Raw genomic sequence first — 13,236 nt, 5'->3', positions numbered from 1 at the left:
AATTTTCTATTTGAGATAAAATCTCCTGAGACTATAATTGATATTCTTTTGAGTTTTGAATTTGGAATTAAATCAGTAATCCACTATTCAAGAGCAATGTCAAGTTACTCAGAGGGATGGTATCTTAGAGGACACACTTGGTCTCTGCCTAAGGGTCAGATCCTTCTGACTCAGTTTCCCATTGTTTTTCTTTGAGCAGGAATGTTTTTCATCTGACTATTCTCATCTTGCTATGAGATAAAATTGTTACATTGGTTGTGAATTGTGACTATTATCTGAAATCAAACTGAGATAAGGATGCTTTGTCCTGTTATAATTATGTCCATTTTTTTCTCTTACAGAAAATTTCTACATTTGGAGCAAGTGCTCAGCTTAAAACTATAAGCAAATCCAAGTGTGTAAGATCTTGCTGTTTTCCATCTATGTGTAACTATTTGAGACCTCGCTGCTATTCTCATACAGTGTGACAGTAGAAAATTTTAGTGCAATCTTCAGAGTAGATATAACTTATGGAGTATTCTGTAAACATCCATAAAAAAGTTGATTTTATTTAAACTAATGGGAAATAACATGTTTGTCCTGTGGTACAAAACAAACATTTTTCTTAGAAATAACTTATTTGATATGCACAGGAAACTGGCTTGCTAATGCAGCCACAAAGAGGCAACTAGCCAGTCTGTTGCTCTGGCCTTCTTACTCCCCCAGTGCTTCAATTCTTATATTCTATCCTACAACGGAGCCTGGCAAAGAGGAAATACATTTTCATCTCTCCTTCTCTGTCGTGGTATTAAACACCCTCAGGCCAGCTTCTAATCCCAGAGAAACACCAGATTTTCTTAGGCCTCTGCCAAGCTACAAAAAAATGCCATTCCACCTAAAATCTCTCTTCAGTGATCACAAATTAGGAGAAACTAATATATTAGGCAGGATTATCAGACATGCCTAAAGTTTGACATTTTGTGCCCAAGTGACTCCTGAAGATGCCTCTAAAACTCATTCAGAGGAAGGATACTTGTCTAGGAAAATACAGGCAAGGAAGTTTAACACATATCCCTCATGTAGGGGTTTGGGTTAATCTCTCTATCTTAGTTTCTATCTAAACTTTTTTTTTTTTGGAGGTATTTGGGATTAAGTGTCTAAAGCCAAATTTGAATTCAGGTCCTCCTGACTTCAGGGCTGGTGCTCTATCCACTGCACCACCTAGCTGCCCCTTTCCAAACTGCTTTTTGACAGGTAATTACTCAATCAAGCTCCATAGCTATTGAATGAACTAAGACAAGTTAAGGAAGGGTTTTATGAGCCTATTAGTCTGGTGCAATCCCCCTTTTCTGAAAATTGCTTTTAGGTTAAATAAATCTTCAGCTCCCCAAAGCAATCTCCTTCCCAGTGATCTTCTCTTTGCTTGGCACACCATTTCTAATTGCCATCCCTTTAAGTGGATCTTTTGTTTGTAAGTAAACTTTTTTCTTTCTTTTGGTGGAAGTCATTGGAAACACATCTCTGGAGAGTTCACCCCACCCCTGCTATCAACTGAGGGCAAGGTCTCTCCTAGTAGTTAATTCAGTCTCTATCAAAACCAGCTCTTTACAGAGCCTGGCCAAGAACCAGAGGTCTCCCTTAAGTGCTCTGTCTGTCAGTCTCTCCCTGCCTCACCTTGTGGGCTCCAGGATGAAACTTATCTAAACACTTCTGGAAGATCCAAACAAGAGCAATGTCACTGATTGGAGAGCCCCGCCCCCCCAATAACCACTCATTTTCTGTCTCTGATCTTCTAGGCTTTTGGCAATTCCCCCTCACCTGACTAAATATCTGTACTCAACAGCTGTAACTACCAGCTTCAGAGATCTGACTCAGAACTTGTCAGCGCTTCTGGCACACCCCTCCAAATGATGGCTCAGGTCTACGTCCATTCCCAGCAGAACAGTTTCAGAAAATGAAGCTGAGTGGAATTGGTGAAGACTTCTCAGTCACTGCATTTGTCCAGACCCCGGGCCTCCATCTCACCAGAAATCATCTGACTTAGAAACAGGGATACCAAGTTCCCCTTCCCTGTGGGCTGTTGTCAGACTGCCTCAACAGCATAAGTTATCCCAAATAAGTTTGTCAATGCTTTTGTGGGTTTGTTATCAGTCACTCTCTGCTTCCATAATCTGCTGCTCTCGTCTCCTTGCCTGACTGCTTGCTGGGAAGGGGCTGCTCTTTCTCCTGAAATCATAATAAAATTCCTTTCTACTTCTACCTTGAGAAATCTCCTCGTTTTGAGCCGCAGGGTCTTTGTCCCACAGAGGTGGGGGGTTGTCCGAGATCTTGAAGCCCACCTGGGAGGAGACTGTTTCTGAGACTGGGATAGGTGCACCTTGGCAGTTCCCAGTACTGGATGGTGGCTTGTCTTCTGGTGTGCTACACAACCCAGAAGGGGAGATTCAGTGAAGCAGAAACCAGAAAAGCCTCCAATTATACAAAATCCCCTGCTGGGTAAGTGGAGCCCTCACCAAGGTATATATATAACTGGCAGGTGAACTAAATGAGGCTCAAGGGGCTGTGCCTACTAAAACCAAGCTGAATGGGGCCCTGGGATCGCTGATACTGGTAGACAATGCTTGGGAAATAAAAACTTTAGAATTGGAATAAAACTCCATAAAAATAAAGGGAGAGATAAAATAAAACAATAAAAAATTGTTCTGTATGGAGAGGACACTCTCAGGGCTAACTGGGTATGTCAGACTTAAATCTGTAAGTAAAAGCTGGAATAGGTGATTTCTGTGTGTCTCTCTGTATGTCTGCTTTACACTCTGTGTTGTGTTAAAAGTTAACCAGTTGTGAGAAACATCAGCCTCTGTGTTGCTGCTTGGAAAAATACCTGACTGAATTGCTGGAATTCATTCAGACTAATAATTATTTCAGAGTTGCTCAACCACCTTCTATTATCACCTTGAGACTTAAGTCTTTCCTAACTTAAAAAGAAGAGGCTTGTGTCAATTAGGAAAATCACTAGAAGGCAATTCTGTTTGAATGGAACATATAGGTAGATTTTAAGGAATCTTACAATTAAAGTACAAGTTAATTTTAAAATGACTTTAAATGGGTATCTTTATAACATTTAAATTATATAATTATATGTTATCTCACATATATCATGTTATGAAATAACAACAATGGAAACTTAATTGGTTTTGACGCAGATTATTTTATCTGAATAATTAGCAATGGGTTCTTTCTGAGAGAGCAGAACCCAGATTTGCTTTATTATCGAGGACCGTGTTATTAGAACATAAACTGAAAAACAGGAGGTAGAATATGTGTTAAAGAACTTGTTATTACCAGCTTTACTAACTCAGTAAATGTAATTTAGGAGATTTGTTATTTCTACCCTTGCTTTAGAGTTAAAAGTTAAGACCATTTGGCTGAACATTGTTCATTATATTAAAAACCTACAATTGGTAATTACTGTATGTGTAGAACAGGAGTAAAAAGAAGTTTTAGTTACTGGAGTGGAGAGATCCTTGCCCTGTAAATCAATCATGAGTTTCAGGAATTGTTAATGCATGGGAGTAAAAGATTTCTGTATACCTATTATAGAAGTCACTCCTGTATATAGGATAGATAGAAATCCCTGAGGTGGGGAATAATTTATCAGGCAAAGATTAGATTATACAATTGACATTGGAATTAAAGGTGCTGACCTATCAAGTAGATTTAAAATGCACCCTCTTTTCATAGAATATAAATGGAAAAAGAGGAGAGGTTTAAAAATTCCCCGCTTAAAATCAACCTGGAAAATCCAGAGATGTGGTGTCTGTTCAACAATATCCTATTATCACTGGAAGAAAAATAAGATTATAATCAATAATAAAGGGATTTGTTGAAAGATCAAAACTTTGTTATGTCCCTTTTCAATATTCCTATTTTGCCCCTTAAGAAATCATATGAGATTTGTGGATTAATATTAGACCTTAGGGTAGTAAACAATTTAGTGACACGTTACAGAGAGCATCATAAGGGATTGAGTTAGATTTTACTGAAAGGACACTAGTAGGAAAACTGAGGTATTTATTATGATAAACCATGTGAGAAGACAGGTGCCCACTTTCCCCTGAGCTCTGCAACCTTGGGGGGAGGGGAGGAGAAAGTAACAGAATAATATAGTTTTAGGTCTGGTAAAGCTAGGCCACCTTCATTGACATTTTCTTTTCATTAATTCCTTTGAAATTTTTTATCTTTTGTTCCTTCAGATGAACATTCTTATTTTTTCTAGATCTGTAAGATAATTTCTTGGGAGTTTGATTGATATGCTACTAAATAGATTAATTTGGGTAGTATCATTTTCATTATATTTTCTTAGTCTACCTATGAGCACTCGATATTTTTCCAACTGATTAGGTCTGACTTTATTTGTGTGGAAAATGTTTTGTAGTTGTTTTCATATAGTTCCTGACTTTCCCTTGGCAGGCAGATTCCCCCAATATTTTATACTATCAATGGTTACTTTAAATGGAATTTCTCTTTGCATCGCCCTGTTGAATTTTATTAGTGATGTATAAAAATGCTGATGATTTATGTGTATTTATTTTGTATCCTGCAACTTGGCTAAAGTTGTGGATTATTTCTGATAGCTTTTTCATTGATTTTCTAGGGTTCTCAAGTATACTATCATATCATCTGCAAAGAGTGATAATTGAGTTTCCTCCTGACCTACTCTAATTCCTTGAATCTCTTCCTTCTCTCTTATTGCCAAAACTAGCATTTCTAATACAATATTGAAAAGTAATGGTGAGAGTGGGCAGGGAGGTTAATAGAAGAATATTGGAAGAAATTAACTTAGGTATGGATTGCTAGGGACCACTGAATTATGATAAGGAACATACTTCACTTTCAAGCTTTTTTAAGAAATAAGGGAGGGGAGGGCTGCAAATTGAGTTCTATCTTCATAACAGAAAGTGAAAAGAGTGAATAAGGTTCTTTAAAAATAGATTGCTAATTTGAGGTTAGACATTAAATTGCTTTGGACCAAAAGTTTGCCAATCACTTTGTTAAGGAATTAGGACTGTCCCCAGGAGAGATCCAGGACTTTCCCCATATGAGATGTTGTTTGGTTTACCACGTAAGAGGGAGGGGAGAAGGAAAGACTCTCTTTTGAAACAAATAATAAGGTTTTAAGGAATGATATACTGGCAGTGTCCTTATCCCTTTTAGCCCTTAGGAAGCAAGTATTACTACCTCAGACCACACCTTGGAGTTTGCAGTTCCAGGAAACTGAGGCCTGGAAGAAGCAGAGTGGAAAGGACCTTACCAGACGTTACAGACTGCTGTCTGGAAGCTGAAAATCCCAGGGTTAAAGGACCTGTGGAGGAAACTCGAGAATGGACTGTTAAGGACAATTTATAACCTCTAAAAATTGAGGCAATTAAAAAATGTTTTTTTGGGGAAGGGAGGTATATCCAAGAGTACATCCCACAGGCATGAACATAAGCTCAGCCCCACCACTGGGACCCTTATTGAGTCTTCTATTTAAAAGATTACTATGTTTCTTGAAATCATCTTGTGAGCCCTGGAAAGAGTTTGTTTAGGTTTTTAGTATCCAAACAAGGAATGGGTTTATTGATAATTTACCAGTTTGTTATATAAAAATGATTTCTAATGTTTACCCCCTGTACCAGAATGCGTTTTTATTACAAAGGGGTCAAAGAAAGTTTAGCAAACTTTGTTTTAATTGGTTTATTGAGTCTTCTTAAAGCTGTACCCATTATTTAAAGAAACTCTGAAAAATATTTTATCCCTTTGTCCCTTCAAACATGTTTTTGCTGAATTTTTTATGTGCATTTCTAAAACTTGAGCCCTTGGTTATTTGGTTATTGAGCGTTCTAAAGCAAAATAATTTGTGTAATGTTGCACTTAAAGCCATCTGCTTAGATATGAAAGATGAGCTGTGAACTTTCTGTGAACTTCAGTAAGAGAAATCTCTTACTGTTATCAATGTAAGATCATAGTCAATACTTATTTAAAACAGGTGATCCTTGAGAGCAAGATTCATCTTAAGCTTTGATTAATGAGACTTGTTATTTGAGATAAAAATGCCTGGAGTGGAGCCAGGCTGGAGGACCTGCCAGGGTAAAGCTTCTCAGAGGTCAAAGCAGGCTTCTGTTGATGTAGAAGAGCCCTTCTAGGGTCACTGTTTGTGCAGACCCCAGCCTCCGTCTCACGGACCAGAAATCATCTGATCCTCACCCTGAGTCCGCTGTTGGAGTTCCCCCTCAGCAGGAAGCTTGTGAGTGATCTTAGGGGGTTGTGCTCACACAGGCAGAGGTCACTCTCTACTTCCTTATTCTCTACCTGGGATAGTCCAGATTGTGAGCCCAGCCCCCAGTCACTGGGGTCAGAGGCCAGCAGGGGTTGGGGGATTACCCGGTTAGGGGTCTCCTTCTGGAACGTTTCTCTCCTTGCTGGTTGGGAGGGGGGCCGCCCTTTCTCCAGAGATCCTAACAAAATCCCTTTCTGCTTCTACCTTGAGAAATCTTTCTGATTCGAGCCAGAGATCTTTGTCCCACAAAGTTATCACCCCCTACCTTTGGGCCCCATTTGTTTAGGGGGAAGCTGATGCCAGCAAAACACCGCCCAGTGTCTGAGTGGGCCCCCGGTAAGGGGCAAACTGACCCAGTGTTAACTTCTGGCGACCCACTTTGGCAGCTCCAAAACGTGGCTTCAGGCCATCTCTACTGCTCAGCCCTCCAGGCCATGGTGACTCCCTCCCAGCTTCCGGACTCCACATAACAAGTGTCTCTGGATTGAGCCTCTAAAATTTCAGCGTCGGCCTGAGAGATCCCCTTCTGTGTATAGACCCCCAACCCAAGACTGAGCAAATTTCGAGCAGGGAAATGGGGAGTCACTAGATGGAGCTGGCAGAGAAAGTCAGAAGTACTGATGAAATTCTCTGCCTCACCCCAGCAGGAAGGGGCCCTAATGGGGATCACAGGCTCAGTGGAGGTCATGGGCAGCCTCACCTTGCCCTGTCTGCTCAGAAAACCCCCTGGGACTTATCTCCCCCATGATCTGGCCCTGGCTCCTGGCACTTTGCTCCCCCTCGTCTGTGTCCTCCTCCTTCCTGTAGCTAACGTGCCCCTTTTAGGGGGCTGAATCCCCTTCAGGATCCAGCCTGCCTGTCAATGGAGTCCTCCCACCTCATGGGCTACTTTCTTCTGCCTGCCTGTGAGTCCCACTAGGGGACTTGTCTTCTCCATTGTTAACTGTTAGAATCCCTTTCCTTGGTGTTCACAAGACTGGAATCCCCTCCCCTCAGGTTGCAAAGTTAGATCCCCCTCCCCTGATGTTCACAAGGTTAGAACCCCCTTCCCTTGATATTCCCAAGGTTAGATCCCCCTCCCCTGATGTTTGCAAGATTAGAACCTTTTCCCTTGATTTTCACAAGGTTAGAACTCCTTCCCCTGGTGTTCACAAAGTTAGAACTCCCTTCCTTGATATTCAGGTTAAAACCCCTTCCCCGATATTCACAAGATTAGAACCCTTTCCCTTGATTTTCACAAGGTTAGAACTCCTTCCCCTCTTATTAACAAGGTTAGAACCCCTTCCCCAATATTAACAAGGTTAGAACCCCTTCCCCTGATGTTCAAGAGAACTGCACATATTTCACCTCTATTGGATCGCTCACCATCTTGGGGAGGAGGGAGAAAGGCAGGAAAATCTCAACATGAGGTTCTGCAAAGGTGAACGCTGACAACTATCTTTACACGGTTTGGGAAACTACCATTAAAAGTTAGAAATGAAAAAGCCCCAAAGTCTCTCCTTGGGCCCGGTGCTGCCCTCGCTCACCCGGCTCGATTTCCCGTTTACCACGGCCGGTGTCTAGCGTGTCTGTCACTTCTGCTCCTAAAGAAACCTACCTTTGCTCATGAACTCTTCCCAACATTCAGTGCCCATAATCACATCATTTGGAACCAGCTATTGCTCTCCTAAACTACCTCAAAGTTCCTACAGCTTAAAAGTGCCCTAAGACTTTGGGGACCCCCTGAATTATCCTGCTGGTCTTGTCCTGGAAAAGGGAAAGATTGGGGACAGTTAAAAATCCACAGTCCAGGGACAATCCCTTCCTCTGTCAACCTCAGTCTCCTCTTCTGCAAAATGGGAACACAGACACCTGCACTGAAGGCAGAGGAGCTCTCTGAGTATCTTCAAGTACAAAAGGGTGATCTAGTGCCCAAGACAGACATGACACCCTCGGGTGGAGGACTGAGCCAATGGAGAGCCTCGCCCAATTAGTGTCAGAGGTTGCCCTCTCCCCAAGAGCATCTCAAGGAGGCAGCCAGGTAGCACGGTGCCCAGAACCTGGGCCTGGAGTCAGAATCCCATTTTGGAAGTTCAATGTTTGCTTCAGGCCCCCCATCTATGAAATGGGGGTCACCAGAGCACAGTTGCATCAGAGCAACTCCCAGAGGGGCTGAGAAGGACACCCTTGTTCCTTGGGGACCCGCCTGGGGAAAAGCAGGATGGCGTTTCAGGGGTCGGCTAATCCCCACTCACCTGGGAGGCTCGAGCCATCGGGAGCACTGGGGCCATCCTCTCTTTGAAGTGTCTTCGAGGGGAAGAGCAGCGTCGTCACGAGGCACGACTGGAAAGAAAATGACACCATGAAGGGGGTTCTGGGTACCCCAGTCCCCTCAAAAAAGAGACTCCCCTTCTCAGGGGGGCCCAGGAGTCAGCCCAGCCTGCAGCACATTAAAAAGGCGTGAGTGCTTATAAAGACAAGGCAGGGATTGCAATAAACAGGAGAGCCGAAGGGGGAGGAGCCGCACCCACAGCAGCAACAAGATGGGGTCTGCTCCATCAGCCAGCAGGGGGTTTGGCCCAGCTCCCATAGACTTGGGGTGGAGAGCGCCATCTGTGCCCAGAGGGGGGCTGAATGTGGCCCACAAGCCAGGATTCTCACCTTTCGGTCCTTTGCGTGCTTGCTTTTTATCTTGTTTTCTCGTGTTTTTTCTCTTTCGATCTGATTTTTGGAGGAAATACGTTTACGGGAAGTGCCCACGTTTACTTGTCATGCTGCCTGCTGTCAGGAGGAGGGGGAATTGGGGACCCAAGGCTTCGTGAAGGTGAATGCGGAAAACTAACTTTGCATGTATTTGGAAAAAGAAAATGCCATTTAAAAAAGAACTAAAGAAAATGGTGTCCATGGAAAAAAGGTTATTCTTGACTGGGATTTAACTTAGCCAGGAAAGTCAGATCTGACTTAGAAAACCACCGCTATCTAAGCTCATTCTGATACACTAAATACACCGTCCGCCTGTAGGCTGTCCCTGCCTCGTAGCCGTCCCTGCCTGGTAGCTGTCCCTCAAATGCTATTTTATCAATAACATATGAATAAGCCTTTCCTTTCCCTCCCTCACCCCCCCACAGAAGAGCTGGTTTTCTATGGGGAGAAGCAGAATTAAAGAGCTATGCAAATAAATCCTAGCTGGCAGAGGGAGGGCGGGGGGCTAGGCCAGGAAGGAACCCCACAGACCAGCGTCAAATTCAGGGGCAGACACTTGTTGGCTGAGTGACCCTGGACAAGTCAACTAACCCCTAATTGTGTCAGTGTTCCCACTGGTAAAATGGGGATAGTAAGGGCATCTGTCCCCACCCCTGGGGCAGTGAGAATCCAAAGAAATTTCCCCAGGAAAGGCAAATGCAGCTATTCTGGTGATGATTATGGGAGGCAGGCCCCCCAACTAAGCTGGATGGCAGGGATGGAGGCTCGGCCAGCATGTGGGGGGAGGCCTGGGTCCCTGAAGGTCTTTCTCAAGACTCGCCACACTGTACAGGGACCAAGGCTGGTAAGAAAATGGGCCTCACAACAAAGGCATCTGGGAGGGGGAGCCCAAAGCGGCAACTGTGGTCTACAGTCACTCTGAGGCGCTCAGGACCCAAAGACCAAGGAAGGGCATGGGCGGAGACTTTTGGTTGGCCAACCAATGAGGCCCCGGGGACAATGACCCACCCTGGAGTCTGGAGACTCTGGGTCAAATGATTAGCTGTGTGAACCTGGACAAGTCATTTAACCCCAAATGGCCGAGGGGGAGGAGGAAGGAGAAAGAGCAGGAAAAGGCAGGAGGAGGAAAGTCAATGGGTGGGGGAGGAGGGAGAAGAAAAAGTGAGGGGGAAGAGTAGGTGGAGAAGAGGTAGGAAAGGAAAAAAAAACAAAGAGGGAGGAAAAAAAGGTGGGGAGAAGGAGGGAGGAGGGGAGAGGGAGTAGGGAGGAGATGGGAAGTAAAAGTCAAAGAGGGGGATGAAGGAAGAAGGAAAAGACAAAGGGAGGGGGAAAGAGGTAGGAAAGAGAAAAACAAAGGAGAGGAGGCAAGAGGGAAAAGGCAAGGGGAAGAGGAGGTGGGAAGGAAATAGGAAAAGAAAAAACAAAGAGAGGGGGAGGAGGAAAGAGAAGGGGGAAGAAGAGGTGGGGAGGAGGTAGGAAAGAAGAAAAGAGAAAGAGAGGGGGAGGAGGGAAAAGACAGGGAGGAAGAAGGGAAAAAGCAAGGGGAAGGAGAAGAGATAGGAAAGAGGAAAAAACAAAGAGGGGAGGAGGAAGGAGGGAAAAGATAAAGAGAGGGGGAGGAAGGAGAAGGGAGGAGGGAAAAAGCAAAAGGAGGAGGAGGAGATAAGAAAGAAGAAAAAACAGGGAGAAGAAGGACAAGGAGAGGGGAAGGGAAGGTAAAAGACAAAGAATTTGTGAAAAGGCAAAAGGGGGGAAGAGGAGGTGGGGAGAAGGTAGAAAAACGACAAATGGAGGGGGAGGAGGAGGCAAGAGGAAAAAGACAAAGAGAAGGGAGGAGGGAAAAAGCAAAGGGAGGGGGAAGAGGGAAAGGTGGAGAGGAGAAGGGAGGAGACAGGAGGGAAAAGACAAAGAGAAGGGAGGAGGGAAAAGGCAAAGGGAGGGAGAAAGGATGTAGGAAGGGAGTAGGAAAAGGAAAAAAACAGAGAGGGGGAGGAGGGAAAAGGCAAAGGGAGGGGGAAGAGGGAAAGGTGGGGAGGAGGGAAGAGACAGGAGGAAGGAGACTGGAGAGAAAAGACAAAGAGAAGGGAGGAGGGAAAAGGCAAAGGGAGGGGGAAGGAGGTAAGAAGGGGGTAGGAGAGAGGGAAAAAAACAGTGGGAGGAGGGAAAAGGCAAAGGGAGGGGGGAAGGAGGTAGGAAAAGAAAAAAACAAAGAGAAGGAGGGGTAAGGAGGGAAAGGACAAAGAGAGGGGGAGGAAAGGCTTTCCAAGAACACCCGAGGATCCCAGCTGAGCCCCGGGGTGCGAGAGGGCCAAGGGGCACAGACTGGGAGCGGGGAGAAGGCCCAAAAAAGGCCCGAGCCTCCCGTCTCGTTCGCCCCGCCCTGGGTCGTAAGGAGAATCGGGTGGGAGCCACAGCAGGTGCAGGGGCCGCGCAGGGAGGCTCCCCCGCCCACTCCCCAGAGAGCACCCCCCCCGAGGGCGGGGCCTGAAGGCTGCAGGGCGTTCCCTGCTTTCCTAAGCTCGGGCTACCGCCGCTGATTGGCCGGGAGGCTCCGCCCCTCCCGGGGCAGCCAATAGACGCACTCGATGATGCGGGAGGGGCGGGGACGAGCGGGGCTCCGAGGCTCCCCTCCCCCATCCCCCCCAAGGCGCCGACTCCAGGGGCCAGAGAAGAGCCTTTCTTCCCGGCCCGCTAAGTTTGTGGCTCCCCACTCACCCTGGTTTGGGAGGCGCGCCTTGCGCCAAGTGGTGGCGGCTGAATACGGAGCCGAGCCGAGGCGGCCCCGGGCGTCTGAGAGGAGATGCGAAGTCGAAAGCGGATGTGACGCACTAGGCGGATGCTTTCTTTCTGTCTTCCCTTGGGCTCCATGGCAACAGCGGCTGATCCCAAACGGCATCCTGGGAACCGTAGTCCAAGACCAGGCCTCAGAGCCCGGCGTGCTTGGGCTTAGGGGTAGAAATTGCCCCGGGTGTGGCTGCCCTGTCCCGCAGGCTGGAGTTGGCCTGGCCACCGGCCGGACCCCAGCAGGGCCCGCATCTCCCATAACCCATCCGGCAGATGGGAAAACTGAGCCAAAGAGCCGGGAGAAGCAACAGGGAGCGCCGGGGCTCGAGTTCGGGTTCCGGCTCCATGGGCAAGCGCGGCTGCGGCTGGCGCGAGGGTCCGTGAGCCTGGCTGTAAAGCCTTCTTCCTAAGCCTCGGTGGGAGGGCGCGCGGCCTGTCACTCCCGGGAAGCCGAGCAGGGCCGCAGGACAGCCGCGGGTCCGGACGCTCCGACTCCCGGCCTCACCCCCGGCCTCGGACACTGAGCCCGCCACGGGACAGAGCCCGGCCGCCGCCTCCGAAAAACGAACACAAGAAAATGGCCGCCGCGGCGTCCGTGTGACGTGCGGGGAGACGTCCGTCCGGTCCCGGGTCATCTCGCCAATGCCGCAGGAGCCCCTCCGAGGCCGCAGCGGCGGCGGCGCTCTCGCTGTAGCCGTCCCCAGGCCCTCGGGCCGGGGAGCTCTCGCGGAAGCCGTCCTCAGGCCCTCGGGCCGGGGAGCTCTCGTGGAAGCCGTCCCCAGGGCCCCAGCGGGCTCGGCCGGCGGCGCTCTCGTTGTAGCCGTCCTCAGGCCCTCGGGCCGGGGAGCTCTCGCAGAAGCCGTCCCCAGGGCCCCAGCGGGCTCGGGCCGGGGAGCTCCCAGAAAAAGGAAGCGGAGCCACGAGGGGCGCAGGGACCCCACACGCCCGCCTCGGGTGATCCAAGGGCTTGCGCCTTGAGAAGAGTGGCCGGGAAACTGGCAGAGCCCGGCGGAAGCCGGCGCCGACCCGCGTCTGATGCCGCGACCAAGACAAAGTCAAGATGGCAGCCGGGTGAGGCGGAAAGGGTGACACGCATGACGTCTTAGGGGCTGGGCGTGGCCGGCGGAGGGACGGTCCCTGCCCCCCCCCCCTCGGGAGGTCTCGAGCAGCCTCCCGGTTCCGGGCTCAGTCAGAAATCCCGTCACGGCCCCATGGTCCCTGCAGAAGCTCCTCTGGGCCATCCCACGCTGCTGACTCCCTTGGGTCCGCCCGCCAGGACAGACGCCGCCGCCGCCCGTGTCTTTCCCCTTCCGCTTCCGGGGATCCCCACTAGATGGAAGGATCTCCCCCAACTCCGCTGCCTTCCCAGCCCCGCTCCCCTCCTTTGTGGTTAACCAAGCCTCTGAGGGGGCAAGTCCCTTTCAGGGGGGCCTGTGGCTAAGGGCGGGCCTGGCCTTATGGGGGGCTCCTTG

General features: G+C 48.0%; 2 protein-coding genes across 3 annotated transcripts in view; one reads left to right on the top strand and one right to left on the bottom strand.

The window, feature by feature from the left end:
• LOC116419027 (zinc finger protein 501-like) overlaps window positions 1-11,785 on the bottom strand; it is a 37,888-nt gene extending 26,103 nt beyond the window's left edge. The window contains exons 1-2 of one of the 2 annotated variants that reach the window (XM_031959376.1): window positions 11,696-11,785; window positions 8,533-8,620 (exon numbers count right to left, since the gene is read on the bottom strand). In XM_031959376.1, the coding sequence (XP_031815236.1) occupies window positions 8,533-8,568 (36 nt within the window). In that variant the 5' untranslated portion in view covers window positions 8,569-8,620; window positions 11,696-11,785. Of the gene's footprint in view, window positions 1-8,532; window positions 8,621-8,938; window positions 10,078-11,695 lie in introns of those variants that run through there. The other variant, XM_031959444.1, reaches the window with a different exon arrangement.
• Window positions 1-13,236, top strand: part of LOC111719283 (zinc finger protein 345) — a 369,988-nt gene that overhangs the window by 135,750 nt on the left and 221,002 nt on the right. The window lies entirely within an intron of this gene.

This window comes from Sarcophilus harrisii, chromosome 1 (assembly GCF_902635505.1).
Source record: "Sarcophilus harrisii chromosome 1, mSarHar1.11, whole genome shotgun sequence".
NCBI classification, from domain to species: Eukaryota; Metazoa; Chordata; class Mammalia; order Dasyuromorphia; family Dasyuridae; genus Sarcophilus; species Sarcophilus harrisii.
This window is presented reverse-complemented; position numbering and strand designations above follow the sequence as displayed.